Consider the following 16,745-nt stretch of genomic DNA (forward strand, 5'->3'; position numbering starts at 1 on the left):
GTAATCACACTAACCAGCATGGACTAAAGTGGACAGTAAAAACTTGAGGTATTGGTCAATATTGGCTTGTCCAGTGACCTGTAAAGTGCTTTGTGTGTGCAGTGTCTTTGGTCTGCAGTTGTATTAAATTTATTGGTAGTTGATCATTGTTTTTTCTTTTTATTTTTGTTGTACTATAGCCTGGTTCGAACCCACCCTCCCCCGATGCTGTCCGTGCAAATGGATCAAAACGCCACATGTCTTCCATAAACCAACCTGCCGTCACTAATACCCGCGATGTCTCCAAATTACTAATGTCCGACGAACAGTTCAGTGACCTCAGTCCTCGGAGTATGAGACGGCTACTCAACATAGTATCTGTCACAGGTGATTTATTTTTTATATGTGGCAAAGACAAGCCAAACCAGTCACTCGTCGCAAATCGTGTTTTAGAGAAAATGGCCATAACATGCTGGAATGTCAATTTTTTTTAAATATATTTTATTGCACTAAACTAATCTTCACATATCTATACATCATTCTATGCTGTTATTTTCCCCATTTTCAATGTTAACACAACACTTTTTAAGGATTTGATGATAGTTTCTGCATGAGAAATGCCTGAAATCATAAACTTTGAAGGCAGATTTCTCATATATTGTTCTTTAAACAGCTGTATGTTTAAACGCTTGTAACTTCATAAGGAAATGTCCGATTTGATTTTTTTTTTTACCATTTTATAGCTATTATTTTACTCTCTAACACTGTATTAATAACTCAAAATCGATTTTTGCGACGAGTGACTGGTTTGGCTTGTCTTTGCCACATATATTACTATTATACAATGAAACTAATGTATATTTTTCAATTTAATAACGTTTATAATTAATTCTTCACTTGTATAGTAATTTTTATGTTTTTTATATGTATTGAAGACATCCTGTAATTGGCTTTACTGTTGCTGTTGGATGATATTTGAAATAAAAAAATTAAAAATTAGTAAAAAACTATAATTATTAATAGGTAATACTATGCATTTATATTTTGTTTAGTATAAATTTCCGCTACTCTTGTTACTGTTTTCACTAGGTCGACTGTTACGTGCACACGGTATTGAGTTCAGATGGCAGAAGCTCGCTATTTGGGTGAACATGACAGAAAGATGGCCGTACCGAACGTCGTGGCTAGTTGTGATATACCTGTACAACGAGACTGCTAATGACGATGATGTCACACTTCAAACACTTTATGAAAAGTAAAGGAATATTTTGCATTTTAAATCATCATTTTTGTGTAACATAATGTAATATTCTACCATATCAGCAGCAAAGCAACTTCATGGTTACCATGAGAGGGTGATTAATTTTACAAATAATATGCTTTTTTTTTCCCTCATTCATGTATATATATATATATATATATGTATATATATATATATACATACACATACACACACTACCATGGGTAAACGATAACAATAGAAAGGGTTAGAAATAATACCGTAAGGCGAAAATACTGCCGCTAAGGGGAAATCTTAACGACGTTAAGGAGAAATATAGACAAAGGATTTTTCACTGTGATGTAGAATTACATTTTCAATTGTGACGACAACATGAATGTACGGTAAATTCACTCTCTTTGAAGACTGTCTCTTATACACATCTAGATGTGTATAAGAGACAGTTATTATTCGATGTCCAATAATTAAACATGTAGGCTGCCGAGACCGATGATTAGTGCCAACAAAATGTTTACAAAATCTTAATGCACTTAAGGTAGGCTTTCTTCATAAAGGCTTTTATGAATGGATGTCTTGCTGTGGAGCAAGAAATCAAGTTGTCCATCTTCACTACCGCTTGATTATAAATTGATGGGAAAACAACCAATAGTTATAATGTTTTTCTGTTCCAATTTCTATAAATGTGAACTAAAATCTCCATCATAACAACTGATTTTGAATCCTATGGTAAATTTACCAGATATTTAATGAACATAATTTCTTATGTTTTTATAGATACAATTGAAAATACAAATTCTGGATCTGCAAATACACTGTCTACCATCGCACGTCCAAATAGCTTCATTCCCAGCTACGTAGGTCGCGAATCACCTGGGGTGTCACTGCATTCAGCCACTAGTGAGACTGTACGCAAATTGAATTATACCATGAACATGCAGAATCCCTTTCCAAAACGAGTAAGTTTAATAAACTCATGTATTTATTTGTATATGTCTATGTGTATATGTATACACATTTATAGGTGCAACTTTGGATTTGGCATCCTAAAACCAAAAGCACACCGAATCCAACTTTTGGGATCGAAAAGCCTACCGACCAATCAGAAAATCGAATCAGTGTGTAAAAATAGGGACTCTGGCGTTTGCGCATCAGAAATGCGGTCAGAAATTTAATTTGTATCCGATGTAAAAGCATCTTTATATTATACTATATAGTGGATTCAACATTTCTTTCAAAATTTGTCTACAATGATCTTGTATGCTGTATTTTCTCTTCGGCTAGTAAATTTATTTCCTCTGATAAGCTTATCAAGGGATATTACAGGCTGCAGATACTCTTGCGCAAACTAAGAACCATTACTTCCTCCCATCACAATTATTTTCATTGAATAATTTTAATGTATTCGTTACTGGAAATAAATATTAGTATGCTTATTTTTTAGACACCACAGTATAGTGGTACAACACCAACGGTGAAGGATGTCTGTGATCGCTTGTTAACCCTGGAGGGTTTAGATTTGAGTGCAATTCCACGTTATCAAGCTAAGATCGCGGAACACAATATTAATGGCCACGTTCTTCAGCAGTGTGAAATAGATGAACTGAAGAATTTACTTGGGATGTCGTTTGGAGATTGGCAGATTTTTCGCAGTATGGTTCTCCAGTTACGTGATCAAATGATGTGTTTCCCCTGTGGCGGAAGCATTTCAAGTGGTGACCAGACCCAGAACGAACCAATTATGATTACTAATCCAGTGCCATCAGTCTCCTCCCAGTCTCATAATGACTATCTAAATCTGAGCTTTGAAGAACTTAGAAAGAACTCACGACCTCCCTCTTCGGACTCTTCCACTCATTCGTCCTTCCATACCTCACACCCATACCTTGGCATGTCACCGAGTGAGCAGCATAGCAACTCTGTAGGACTTCCATTGAGTATTGTCAGCACTACTTTTCACCAAGAGGATGAAAAAGCAGATGCCAAGAAGACTACCAAAAAGTCAAAAATCAAGACCAGTGCTAATGGTGATGGTCTTGTTCCTTCAATAACAACTCCCCTGACATCAGTAACTGCTTCTTACAACCATAGGAATGATCTCAGAGTTTCGCAGAGACAAAATGGAATTCCTCATATCCAGAACGGTCACATGGGTCTGGCTATGGAGTGTGATCAGACAGGATCATCTGCATCCACTGCCCAGGAAGTTTCTGTAGACAGTCATCCAACCATGTTCCAGGTTGTAGATGAAAACTTGCCAGGATCAGAAGATGAAATGTTTGAGATGTGGGAGGAAGAATTTCCTAAAGTTGGAGAAGAGAGTCCGAAGAGGAAGTATAGATTTGGTGATAGTCAAACCTCCCTCTCAGGAAGTATTGAAAAATTAAAAAGTAAGCTATCACAGAGTATTGAAAATTTGCAAAAACGGAGTGATAATCAAGAATATTTGAGGAGTGGTGGAAACGGTTACCATGAGACTCATTTAATAAGCAGAAGCAATGAGAGCCTTGATGACAGAGATTGTGAAAGTGCCCCTCTTCTTCAAGCCTTCCACCAAGTCAACCCCGATGGAAATCCCACCTCTTTTGAGAATGACAGTGGTCATGCAAGCTCTAGCGAGAAAGGTTCTCCAACAGATGCGGCACTAAAAGCAGCAGCTGCTGCTGCTGCTGCAGCAATATCTCCGAGACCTCTTGATAGTCCCACCAGAAAAATCCACCGTGATATTGACAGAGCTCTCCAGTCTGCACGAGCGGCTCAAAGAGCTGAGCAGTCAGATTGTGCGAATTACTTATTAAATCAACAAGAGCTTGAAGAAGAGGATAGGACATCCCATGAGCAATCTCTTCTTTCAGGATACTCATTCTACACTAGTAATCAAGAACTTCCAAGTGTTTCAGAAACTGAACACTTCCCTGTGTTGTCAAGTTCCTCTGCATCGTTCCCAAACACTCCTCAAAAAGCTCTGTCAACTTCCAATAATGGGAAGCCGTACTACAAGTCAATACAATCAATGGAAGAGTACAGTTGCATACCAATGTCTTTGCGACCGTTGATCCGCAGTCGCTCCACTCCGAACCAGTTCTCAGAAACAAATCCATCGTACTTCACAAAGCAGGTTCAAGAAGGAAGCATGAAAACTCTGGACCAAAGCTTTGAAGCTTTTGTAACCTTGACAGCTGAGCAGAGCCAGAGAAGGTATGTTAATATTGACGGAGAGAATTCATCTCCTGTTCGAGCTCAGAGTAGTCCATATCGAATGTCTGCCCCGATGGAAGTATTTAGCATAGTTCAGCAAGGCTCCCTGGAGATTAAGCCACACCCTAGGCAGCATAGTGATACATTAGTATGATAGTCAAGACCTAGTGAAAAAGCCACCAGTGTCAAGTCAATAGAAGCGAATGACTGAATGAGGATTCAAGCTGTTGATAAAACAAAAATTTTGTTAATATTATCAAATATCAGAAAAGATAATCATTTGGTTCCAGGGTAAACTTTTATGAAAGGCAACATTATCAAAGTTGATGATGGACACAGAAAGCCTAAATGGAAAATGTCAATTTGATTTGAATGCTTACCAGATCTTAACTTAGTATTGGTACTACCAGATGGTATTAGTACTAGGTTAGCATACTTTGTTTTGGTACTACCACATAGTATGGTACTTGGTTTGGTACTCTTTATTGGTATTACCAGACAGTATTTGTACATGGTTTTGGTACAGTACACTGTATTGGTACTACCATATGGTATCGGTTTTTAATGCTGAAAGTGTTTTGTTATACATGTTGTTAAGTTTGATGTTTGAAAATATGAAGAAGAAGTAACACTTGATACAATGTGAGATTAGTAAAATAAGGCAATAGGTGCCATTTCATTTGTGGAATATAATTAACAAGACCTGTTTTCCGGTTGTCATTTTACCCTCTAAATGATGGCGATTATCTAGATCAAATGGCCTGTTTGTGAACATTTGTCATTATAGATGGTGACCTCCTTTTGTCATAGATGGTGACCTTGTGTCATCATAGATTGTGACTTCCTTGTGTCATTGTAGATGGTGACATCTTTTGGTCATCGAAGATTGCTGGGACCTCCTTGGGCCATCATAGATGGTGAAAACCTCCTTTTGTCATAGATGGTGACCTTGTGTCATCATAGATTGTGAGTTCTTTTGTGTCATTTTAGATGATGACATCTTTGGGTCATCATAGATTTGCTGGGACCGCCTTAGGCCATCATAGATGGTGACCTACTTGTGTTATAGATGGTGACCTTGTGTCATCATAGATTGTGATTTCCTTTGTGTCATTGTAGAAGATGACATCTTTGTTTCATCATAGATTGCTGGGACCGCCTTAGGCCATCATAGATGCAACATTGTGTCATAGATGGTGACCTTGTGTCATCATAGATTGTGACTTCCTTTTGCTGTAGATGGTGACTTCCTTGGGTCATTGTAGATGGTGGCAGCCTAGTGTCATTACAGATGGTGACTTTTTAGTGTCAGTGTAGATGATTGTGGTGCTTTGTGCTAACGTGAGAATGAGTATTATTCAATGATGGTGCCACACTCAAATTGTGCTATGTGTGTAGAAACATTTTAAACATATTTAGATAAAGGAAGATGACAAATTACCTACAATTTTGACTTGAAATGTTTTCATTTATGAGTAACTTTTTTTAACTAATAATTATAAACAAAGTTCCAGATTACAGTTTTGTTGTAAAATTCTTTTAATTGTAAAAAAAAATATTTAAGAAATATTAAGTAAAATAATTTAGTTAAACATTTATGTTTCAGATTTTATGTAATTATTTATTACTCTTATTTATTAATAAAATAAATAAAGAAATAAACAATTCCGTATTGAAATATTGATATACAATGATTACTTTGATAAGAAAAAAAAGGAAAAAGATGTTCTTCAATTTTAATATTAATGTTAAATACCATAACTGTTACGTATTTGTTTACTTTTGTGATTGATAATTTTAATGCCCGCCCAAGTATATTTTAATTTTAATTTGACTTTAAATGACCTCTAAAAAAGTTGCCATGACATTCAAAAGTGTCATCAGTCTGTTTCATATCATAGATCAGTTTTATATATGTTATTCTGTGTTCTTTTGCTGGTTGGGGTTAACCTTATTTTTGACTAGGATACTGCAGCACTATTATTATCAGTGCCATGCTTATGTCATACAATTCTGCTTACAGCTTGAGGCATGAGAAGTAGATAATGCCCTGATTTTGTTTAATGTATTGAAGAAAGGAAATATAATGTAATGCCGTAATCTGTAGCTTAAGGACATATTCTATCATGATAGAATTTTTTTTTTTTTAAATCCTTCCAGTAAGACAACATTTAATTATAGAAAATTAATAAAAGTGAGAAGAATGTGCATAATTGTTGTAAGAATTTAATACATTTTGTTAGTGGTGCAATATTGTATATGGCAAGTACTTGAGATGGTGTGAAAATAGTAAGTAGCTCAATTACATGAGATGGTGTGCAAATAGTAGTTAGCTCTCATTTGCATAATATTCAAATTAGTAGTTTTAATTAATCTCAACTTTTGACTGAGGCTTCCACCTAAATATAACAGAAAATATTCAAATAAAGTCTTCATTGTCATCTGAAAACTCTTGCACTGTGATGTAGAATTACATTTTCAATTGTGACGACAACATGAATGTACGGTAAATTCACTCTCTTTGAAGATTGTAGATTGGCTGAAACAACCCAGTTTGGACCACAAGAATTAAAAGCGTTTGCATGATGTCAATCGACACAATGAATCTTTCGGGTGTGTCAATTAGACTTAACTGACCAATCAGCACAGTGCTGGGAATACGCACATGTACAACATGCACGTGTGTTGACCCACAAACGCACGTACGTGTGTTCACATATTTTTTAACCTTTAGATATTGTGTTACCTTATCAACAATATCCAAGTTGCGGGGCTTAGCGGAAGATCCATTGAACGCGCGGGGCTTAGCGGAAGATCCATTGAACACGCTACCTATGATTTTGTAATTGTTTTCAAATTGCCTCAAGATTCACCGAAGCATGACTAATTAAACGTTTCATTATAAAATATTGTCTGTGCTCCAAAATTTAGACACGTATTCATCAAATGCGTGCTTATAGTTTTCTACTCAGAAATGTATGCTCACCCTTCTCAACAGCATCATCATGGCCAATTTTCAATGGCAATGATCAAGGTGCACCCCTTCTTTACGGCCATCTTTGTGCCATATTGAAACTTCTGTTCAAATGGCACGAAGATCAAATCAAATTCATTTGTGTTAAGCCCTATCCAGACTATCAAATTTTATTTGACAAAATCATATGACATGCAACGTAAATATGATCATGAAGACATTTTGGACGTAATATAGGCACATGATGACATGTGGGTATACATCTCGAAGTACTGCCATCAAAAAGTTGCCAGATTATTGTAAAATTATTTATAAGTATTTGACAGTTTATGATTGTATTTATTGCTTAAGTACATTTAAAGAGTATAGAACTATAAGAGGTCCGACTCTCTGGGTTTCTTCAAAAAGTATTATCAAACTAGAGGGCGTCCTTCAAAATATTGTAAACAGCGTGCCCCCTATCTCAAAATACTTTTTTAACGTTTCATTGCGTGCATACAAATTCAGGGAAGTAGGACCTCTTGAAATTCTATACTCAGTATATTTGTCAACAATTATTTGCTGGGATAATATTTGATGTTATTGTTCATTTATATTTTCTGGTATATGTTGTCATAATGTGGTGATCATGCCACCTTCCAATGTGCTTACCATCCGGGCAAAAGCCTACATGATACAAACCAACAAAATTCTGTTTAAAGGTATAAAGAATTCTTGCATTTTAAAACTGTTTTTTGTTTTTTTTTTGTTTTTTTTTTTCGTGATACTTTCTGTAATGGTTTTGTGTTAACATTCTTATAAGCATTTATATTATTTCCATTATATTATATTTATTATTATCATCATTGCTACTACAGTATTATTATTATTATTTATTATTGCTGTATATTTGTATTATTGTTATTATTACTTTACTTGCATTTTGTTGTTTTTGTTTATTTAGTATTATCGCTTTATAAATTATATATTTATGATCTTATATTCTTATAATAATAATAATAATAATAATTATTATTATTATTATTATTATTATTATTTAATATTAATATTATTATTTAATCCCAATATTGAAGTTGAATTGTCTTTCAAAAAAAAATCACTATAATTCATAATATATATTTTTTTTTAAATTATATTTGGAACACCTTAATTGCAGTGAAAAATCATTTGAGTTAAATAGAGTAAACATAATTTGTTTTTAATTGTGTTTTTTCACCTCCAAATCTTCTTGCAGTCGCATGCTAAGTTTTGCTAGAACAAAATTGTCACATCGGCAATGTATTTGAGACGCGAATACGTCCTTTGATAATATTGAAGCAGGAGGTGGTTGGAGTCCGGTTATCACTCTTGAATCACGGGCTTCAACTCATGATGTGTGCTTAGGGATCTCCTGCCATACATTGCGTTGTGTGGAGATTGTCTACTTTTCTGTTATATAAGGTGTTACCTGTTTCATTCACCGAGGCATTTATAGACCGAGTCCTTTGTATTCAAATTAATTGTAAGTTCTTTTAATTGGAATATATAATCCCTCTTTATAAGGATACACAAGACTTTTCTAATATATTTCTCTGGTAAAATTCAGTTTCTACTGAATGCAATCGTATAGCTGCGGTAGAATATAAATTAAATCGCCCAGTCATGTAGTTGTGTCAGATTCCGGGGAGATGTTCTTATAGTTTATAATTGGTTTTAATTTGTTTCCCTTTTACCGTGTCCCGTTACCGCTTCTGGTTAACACATTTTGTTTCCGCGTCCATTGTAAATTAGCCTAAATATTATTTTTAAAATAAAATTATAGTAACTCATGAAATCAAATTTCTTCAACAGAATATTTTGGAAAAGGTGTTTATTTCACTTCACTTAAAAAGTTGTAAACATCAATTATATTTCACTGTAGAATCTTATTCGAAATGCAAACAATTTCCTATCCTTGATTTTACAGATAAATTATTAATCATACCAAGCATGTTGGGCCTAGGCCAGAAAGGAAGTGTCCATTTATGTTTAGTTTTATTTTGAATTGAAAGCAATAATGTGAACGCAGTGTGTAATGGTTTCTGATGTAATATGAAAACTTATAGCATTAGATTTTATAATTTCATTATTTATGCGAATGAACGATTATAGGACGCACGCTGTTTAAAGTAGCTATTTTACATGATTTCCTTCGTTTCTTCCGGCGGCCACGATACATGTCTACCTAAAATTCGATTGTAGGCCAGTTTTGTTCTTCAAAAAATCATGGAGCACTTTAAACGCCGTGAAATAAAGATTAAATTGCAATTGACCTCTGTTAATATGCATGCTCATTTATGCTTAATAAACGGCATCTAAACACAATTATAAAACTGTAGAATGAGAGACTACTTCTAAAACCGGGCTCTCATTGTGTCTGGCGGTCGTTGGCCGATGCGATTCTATGGAGAACGCAACATCACAACTCGCGCACATCGGATCGTTTTTAATAACGATCCGTTCAGACGGCGTCGCATTGTCGAGCGCTCGCAGGGAGCGGCACAACCATCGTACAGCGTAGTGAGTGCCCGGCTTATGGTTTTCAGTTTTTTATGTTTGATTTGTACTTTGAAGGTGTCCAGCAATATTTTAATATTTTAATTTACTGTAATAATAGGTGTCAAGTAAAAAGCATCATGTTTAAAATTGCAATACTGTATCTTCAAAACAATTGAATCGTGGTAGTCTGTAATGCGTATCCATTTGTTAAGTAACATGCAGACGATTACAGATTTAAGTTGGTAACTATTTAATCGTGTCTAAAAGGCTGAATTTTACGGATGAATGTAATTAATGGTAGACACATCCGAATTATCTTCGATTGTTGAAGTATTTGTACTGTATTTTCATTATAGAGTAGGCCTATGTGGAAGGTTTGTTTTTTTAAACTCGCTTTCTTAAACGCTTGTGTTTAACGCGTCATGTCACTCAATTAGAGTTGTACGAAAGATGCAATATCTAGTGAAGATGCTATAACAGTAATTTTTTTTGGAAAAAAAAACACTTTTTCATGGTAGAAAAATTTTGTGTGATGAAAATTTAATGCAATATTAGTAAGATTGATAAGTTAGAGGTATTTGTGAGTAGCCTGTAGACTTCGATGTTTGATTGTATAGAATATATACATAATAATAAGACGTGAATAATTTTTTTTTCACAAAGCATTACGTAATAAGGCCGATTTACACACTGCGCGGGACCACATGACAACGCGGCACGCGACCTCGATATATAACATTCTGTCTCGCGAGTACAATTCAAAACAACGATCGGGTCACGCTTGTTCGTGGTGTGTGTAAATCGATCCTTTATTCATTGATGTGTGTGTATTTTGTTAGTATTGAATACTTTATGATTATAGGCTATATAGTTATAGGTATGCTCGATGCCTATCAAGTGACTTATTGACATTGTATAAACGTACTTGAAACAACTGTAATAATGCACAGCAGTCGAGTGGTTGATATGTTCCATGCTGCTGGTCAGTTTCAACTAATTATTATTGTATCGATAATATCACGAATAAATCCCTTTTTCAGAGTGCAACTACACTTTTGTTTTCGAAAGTGTGTGTGTTTCATTTTAAAAATAGCCTTGAACGTGCCTCATTATGCGTGCTTATATAGAAATTAGCTTACGCGGAAATGTGTCATGGGTTCATGATTCGTTAGATACAATATCCGAACTAACCGTGAATGTTAATTATTATTAAAGCTATTATACTATCTTTGGTAGAATCTGGGACACCCTCAAAATTCAATTAAAAAGAATTGCGCAGTTATATCAATGTCAAATACTGAGACACGGGGCGGAAACATTCAATTTATCAATATAGACATTTTAACCCGACTACGAAAATTCAACTGTAAAATTATGAATACGACATGTTATTTAAGTTGATTTTTATTTTATACATTAAAACTAAAACCCTGACAATGTGTATAATTGGCCCGAATATTGGTGAGAGGTTGCCTATGGATAATAACATCCATATATGGACATGATATTTATATTTGTCGCATACAATTTAACAGTATTCAAACATTGTCAGCCGAAGCTGCAGTGGTGCACTGAATAAATCGTCAGTTGATTGAAGCTGCGCGTCCATCATCACACATTTCTCGTATGTCTTTTTGATGATTATATAGTAGGCCTATGACTTGTTGGTAATGATTAAACATATCTTATTGTTTGTTTATTTGCACCCTGTGCATTACTTTAGACTTTAATACTGTTTTTCTTCTCAATCAATCGTTGTTAGCTTTGTATTTCATTTTAATTTTTTTGTTCTTTGTATTATACCGATATTGTAACTTGACTGTAATTAGGGTGCTTTCGATTGCACGACGACGGTAGGACGTAGACCGTAATGACGCATACGAGAACGTTAAGGCGGTCACCTCGTCGAGTAGATTCTGAAACGCAATTTGGCCAAATCTACGGTACGTATGCAGCTCAGAAAACGTAGGACGCCAGGTAGGACGGTCACGCATGAGTGATTACGTTCTATTGTCGTCGTCGCACACAAATCGAAAACTCCCTAAGTATGGACGCAACACAGTGCAGGTGTGTGTCACTGTTCCTAATGAAGTGAGTTCAATAAAGCTGAATACAGGGGAAATTTCAAAGGAAGAAAATAAAAATTATATTCAAATTTAAGCATAAGAGTGCCATTTCCGGTCATCTGGTGGTGCCATAATCATCATATTTCTTTTGTCGGCCACAATGGTTGGGCTGAGGTGGCCTTCTGTCTGTGGAAGTCTCTCCCCGGGCCCCCTCTATTTTTAATTGCATGGATTCGCCACTGGTTACGACCAACGCACATGATAAACATCTGCAATACTTTAAAATAGATTTTAAATGATTATTTCGAGTAAACACCTGATTGTTGCATATACACTTAGCGCGTTAATTCTCCGCTAAGTAGCTTTTTAATGGTCAGAGACGAAACATTCAAAAGAAACAAAAAAGCGTGGAGCCATTCTTATATAATAACAATTTTAATTACAACCGATGCCATTCGTTTACCAAACAGTGAGACCATCATAAAGACTTACGTAACAACGCATAAGACTCCTTTTTACAATAACGTTCATAGATCTATCTATGGTTGGGTTGCTGCATTAATATATTTCAGTTGAGATACTATAAGGATTCCTCTTACTAAGCCGTATTTTTGGCCTATTGTTGCTTTTCAGCTGTAAGCCTATGATGAGGCATAAATGAGACGAACGGACGTGAAAGAAGGGCTTTCTCAACTACGCTACAAAGGTTTTCTAACAGTGAATTGGTTGGGAATTGTACATCGGTTGGGTGTGCACCTTACGAGTGGCCTCCACAACTTGTTTTCTGAAAGTCACCTTTTCTACTTTTTACGCATTGAGCATTTACTAAGTGGATATGTGCGCTATATAAATCGTATTTATGTATTATTTTATTGAAGAAAAACGTTTTATTATACTATTTACTTATGATCCCTGTGGTATCTTACAGTCGGGCAGAGTGCTAGATATGCTAATTAAATTAATCACCGTAATTTAGCTTACACTTATGAATTTAGGGAGCACTTAAAATGTGAAATAATCATTTCACTACCCGACAAACTCCGAACTTTATTCATTCATTTGGCCTACATAATAGTTTCATATTGCTGTACTGTATACTCCAACATCACTGGCGCATGGTAACAACCAACTGACTGCAGACCATTTCCGGTCAGTGCGGTCACACATTACTCTTCATAACACAGCACCCCCTAGTTCCGTCACCTCTAGATATGAACAGTCTAATCTAAATCGCAGAAATCTGGATACAAAATTTGTAATTTATAAAGTCGAAATTTTGGCACCTAAAAAATGTAGCAGCCGCAAGAACACAAACAGCAGAGAACAATAGACATTCGTAGTTTATAATTCACAGTTCTTTGAATATAATAATAATAATGTACACAATATTAAAGGACAATTAAAGTAACATTACTGTACGGAAACACTTAATTAGAAAAGCAAGCCTGAAATTAAAAAGTACCTCCGTCATTGACTACCGTATTAATACAATCAGTATTCGAAAACTTCAACTGACGGAGGTTTTATTTTTAGTAACATTTGATGCTAAAACTAATGCATATTTCATCATATTGTACATTTATCTACGTTTTTTAAAATGTTTATTGTAATATGTAATTAATGCAATTTTTGTTAAACATCTGTCTATATCATACAAAGCTTTCCAAGGTGACATTTTGTTTAAGGCATGGCCGTGGTCTTCAAATATTAGACCAACACCACGTTTCTTCAAAAATTCATATAAATTCAAGATGGTATGTAAAAAATAAATAAACTGAGCTAATAGTATATTCTAATGTTAATATTAAAAGTACCTATGTTGATGTTTCCCTCTCATTTTTTTGACTTTCTTCTGTCCCAGAAACGCCAGATAGTTTTCGTTGTCTAAGCAACGCGAGATCACCACTCTCGTCCCCGCCCGCGTCCCCGTCATCATCACGAAATTGAACAGGGTGATACCGTTGGTCAATTTGGTTGTGGCTGATTGTGTTTAATCTCAAGAGATTCCCATGGAAACATCCACCTTGCATTCTCCTTGATCTCAGAACAAGATTGATAATGACGATAACCAAAATGATTATGATCAGCAGCGATATTGATAGTAATATCTTCATCTGCGTAAGGTCTAGTCCTGTGTCTTTTTCGTTGTGCTCGGGTTTTGCCACCCTCCTTGATAACTCTGGCGTCGACTCCTTATTAACGGCGGTTATTGGTTCGTTTGTAGTGAATGCTTGTTCTTCGACAACTTCAATCATGGCACTACCAGATACCATAGTGTATTTAATTGAAACGTTACATGTTACCATCCTGCCATTGTCACTGTGTTGGATGTTTTTGAAGCAATATTTGGATTGGCAGGAAATATTTGAGGTGACGTCCTCACGACCACTAAGTGACCAGACGACAGTAAGGTCTTCATGATCATAAACATTACACAAAAAGCAAGCAGTCTCTCCAACGACTGTAGGTTGGGTAGTTAAAGGGACAACATGTACTTCAGGTCTCCCTTTTTGTCGATTTATAATGTCACCGAGCAAATCAGTAGTGCAACGTTTTAAGCCGTTCAAACCTGAAATAAACGTAACTTCACAGTGGATCAAGTCTGCAATTGTTTCCCGCGTAATCGTCCAGTTAAAATCAAGATGAAGTTTGTTTAGGCCTATCGACTGGTTAGCTTGCTTTATGACGTCTCTCTCTCCTGATGGTAATATCTTGTACATAATCAGTTGCACAGGGGGCTGCCCTGGCTCCGCTTTGCATGTCGTTGTTATCTTGTCTCCCAAATATCGTTGCTTCATGTATTTCAGTGGGTGGCTGCATTCCGGATTCGGTAGAATCTTTCGATTAACTTTAAGCCAGGCTGAAGATTGGACGTGTTGTTGGTGTATCACAATACACGTGATCAGCCCTGTGTCGTTTAATTTAACATTCTTTATCACTAACGTATCATTTTTAATAAACATACCGTTTTCTCCTATAGCCATATTTGTTGATACTTCATATTTTTTCTTGCTAACATCACTCTCAATCCACACATCGTCTGCTTTCCATAAAATTTCATGTAGGTTGAACTTCTTGTTTGTGAGTTCAAGTGAGCATGTAAAAGTTGCGTTTTCTCCCTCGTATATTGTAACGTTTTGCAGACGATTCATCAAACGCGTACAAAATCCACACTCGTAGTTCAAGGAACTAATGAGAATAATCAGTATGGCGAGACCCATTTTAAAAAGAAAACGTGATTTACACGCAGACCTCGATATCAATCAAAGTTGAGGTAATAAGCTATCAATTCACACCATTTCCTTATTAGGAATGACGGTCATTTTAATAACGTTTCAGCTATAGTGTTAATCTGTTGTTCGTTCAGAGTAAACTGCAGTCAATCACGCGGTAAGTGTTTCCTTGTTGTGCAGGCTATCGAACACACTTTCTTTTCCTGATCAGCATACCTAAAAAATGAGAAATAAGACGAAACTTAAATTCAATAACAAAACAAGTTTCTCTGACAAACACTTCCTTATCACGATCCGTGTTTTGTACTTAATGTACTCTGAAGTAAACTAGAACTCAATTAGGCATCGATGACGTAGGCCTATGTTTTCTTTGTGGACGTCGGTTCCATTGGTTTATGTGATGCAGTTTTTTATGTGTAAAGGTTTCATGGGAATTCAGTGAAATTTTAACAGACAAACCTGGGGTGTGACTTCCTGTCTAGAGGCAAATTTGCTATTGTGCTTCGTTGATTGGGAGATCATTTAATGTTTCATCTGAGCCAACTCACAATATTTATGATGAACAATACGGTCTGTGAACGCGTCCTTGATAAGAACGCCCTCAGTCAGCGTGACATTAGACAATATAAAAGACGTGATTTCATTAGCCCCAAGGGTTCTTTCATTACAATCATGTATTTTTTCATTTAGATATTATGTTTTACTTCTCGTGTTTGCTTTTTCTTTTTAAGTTTTGTGATGTTGAATAACGACCGAAAATTGATTGAATTTACTCGGTAACACTTGGATAACTCATTCAAATAGATTTATTTCCACTTTTCGGTGGCCGATCAAATACTAAAATACAAGCCTACTGAATAAACAATAACACATAAACCCAATTAACCGAATCAGAATGTCAAAGATTAGCAACTTAAAAAAATGTAAAAAAAAAAAAAAAAACTCCTCGTTGACAATCATATACCGGCCGTAGTATAATGCCTGTAGGATAGCATGGAACAGTCATATTATTACAGTTATATGTTAATATGACTGTTCCCTGGTATACGGTAACCACTTGCCTGTCCCATTTGAATTTTTATGCACAGAGGCATTGAATTGAATAGCGTCAAATGAGAGTTAGTTAAAGATTAACTAATTATTCAAAAGATAATTGCATAATAATAATAATGATGATGATGATGATTATGATTATGATGATGATAACAATTGTAATAATAGTAAAAAAATATAATGAATAATGGAACAATTTTATAGTAGGCCTGTGCCAAGGTTTATTTCCCATAATTTTAGTTAGCTATCAAGCTAGCGGTTTTCTTCTTTAGTTTGTTTATTAAGTGTTAAAAATTTGATTACTTTTTTTTTTCTCTCTGAAGCATTTCCTGAATGAGATGTATTTCTAGGTGCCGGGTCTTTTTTTTATAGCCTTAGACTCCTCATGTTGTTCTGAGAATGTTTCCTTTAAACCTCCCCTGTTTTTACGGGTCATTATTTTAATTTCCGTAAATATATACATTGGCACACCGTACGACGGCGGAACG

General features: G+C 35.4%; 2 protein-coding genes across 8 annotated transcripts in view; one reads left to right on the plus strand and one right to left on the minus strand.

Annotated features, from left to right (window-relative positions):
- LOC117106503 (kinase D-interacting substrate of 220 kDa-like) overlaps nucleotides 1-8,303 on the plus strand; it is a 55,389-nt gene extending 47,086 nt beyond the window's left edge. The window contains exons 19-22 of the mRNA XM_033247872.1: nucleotides 180-366; nucleotides 1,069-1,234; nucleotides 1,959-2,175; nucleotides 2,661-8,303. Of these exons, the coding sequence (XP_033103763.1) occupies nucleotides 180-366; nucleotides 1,069-1,234; nucleotides 1,959-2,175; nucleotides 2,661-4,568 (2,478 nt within the window). The 3' untranslated portion in view covers nucleotides 4,569-8,303. The remainder of the gene's footprint in view (nucleotides 1-179; nucleotides 367-1,068; nucleotides 1,235-1,958; nucleotides 2,176-2,660) is intronic.
- Nucleotides 8,304-13,179: 4,876 nt separating this feature from the next.
- The window catches only part of LOC117106493, a 17,939-nt gene continuing 14,373 nt past the window's right edge, over nucleotides 13,180-16,745 (minus strand). For 6 of the 7 annotated variants that reach the window (XM_033247857.1, XM_033247861.1, XM_033247860.1 and 3 more), the window contains one exon: nucleotides 13,180-15,420. In XM_033247857.1, coding sequence (XP_033103748.1) covers nucleotides 13,786-15,192 — 1,407 coding nt within the window. In that variant the 5' untranslated portion in view covers nucleotides 15,193-15,420 and the 3' untranslated portion in view covers nucleotides 13,180-13,785. Of the gene's footprint in view, nucleotides 15,421-15,663; nucleotides 15,776-16,745 lie in introns of those variants that run through there. The other variant, XM_033247858.1, reaches the window with a different exon arrangement.

Source organism: Anneissia japonica, unplaced genomic scaffold (assembly GCF_011630105.1).
Source record: "Anneissia japonica isolate Jap-2015-1 unplaced genomic scaffold, ASM1163010v1 scaffold368_len332514_cov184, whole genome shotgun sequence".
Taxonomy (NCBI): domain Eukaryota; kingdom Metazoa; phylum Echinodermata; class Crinoidea; order Comatulida; family Comatulidae; genus Anneissia; species Anneissia japonica.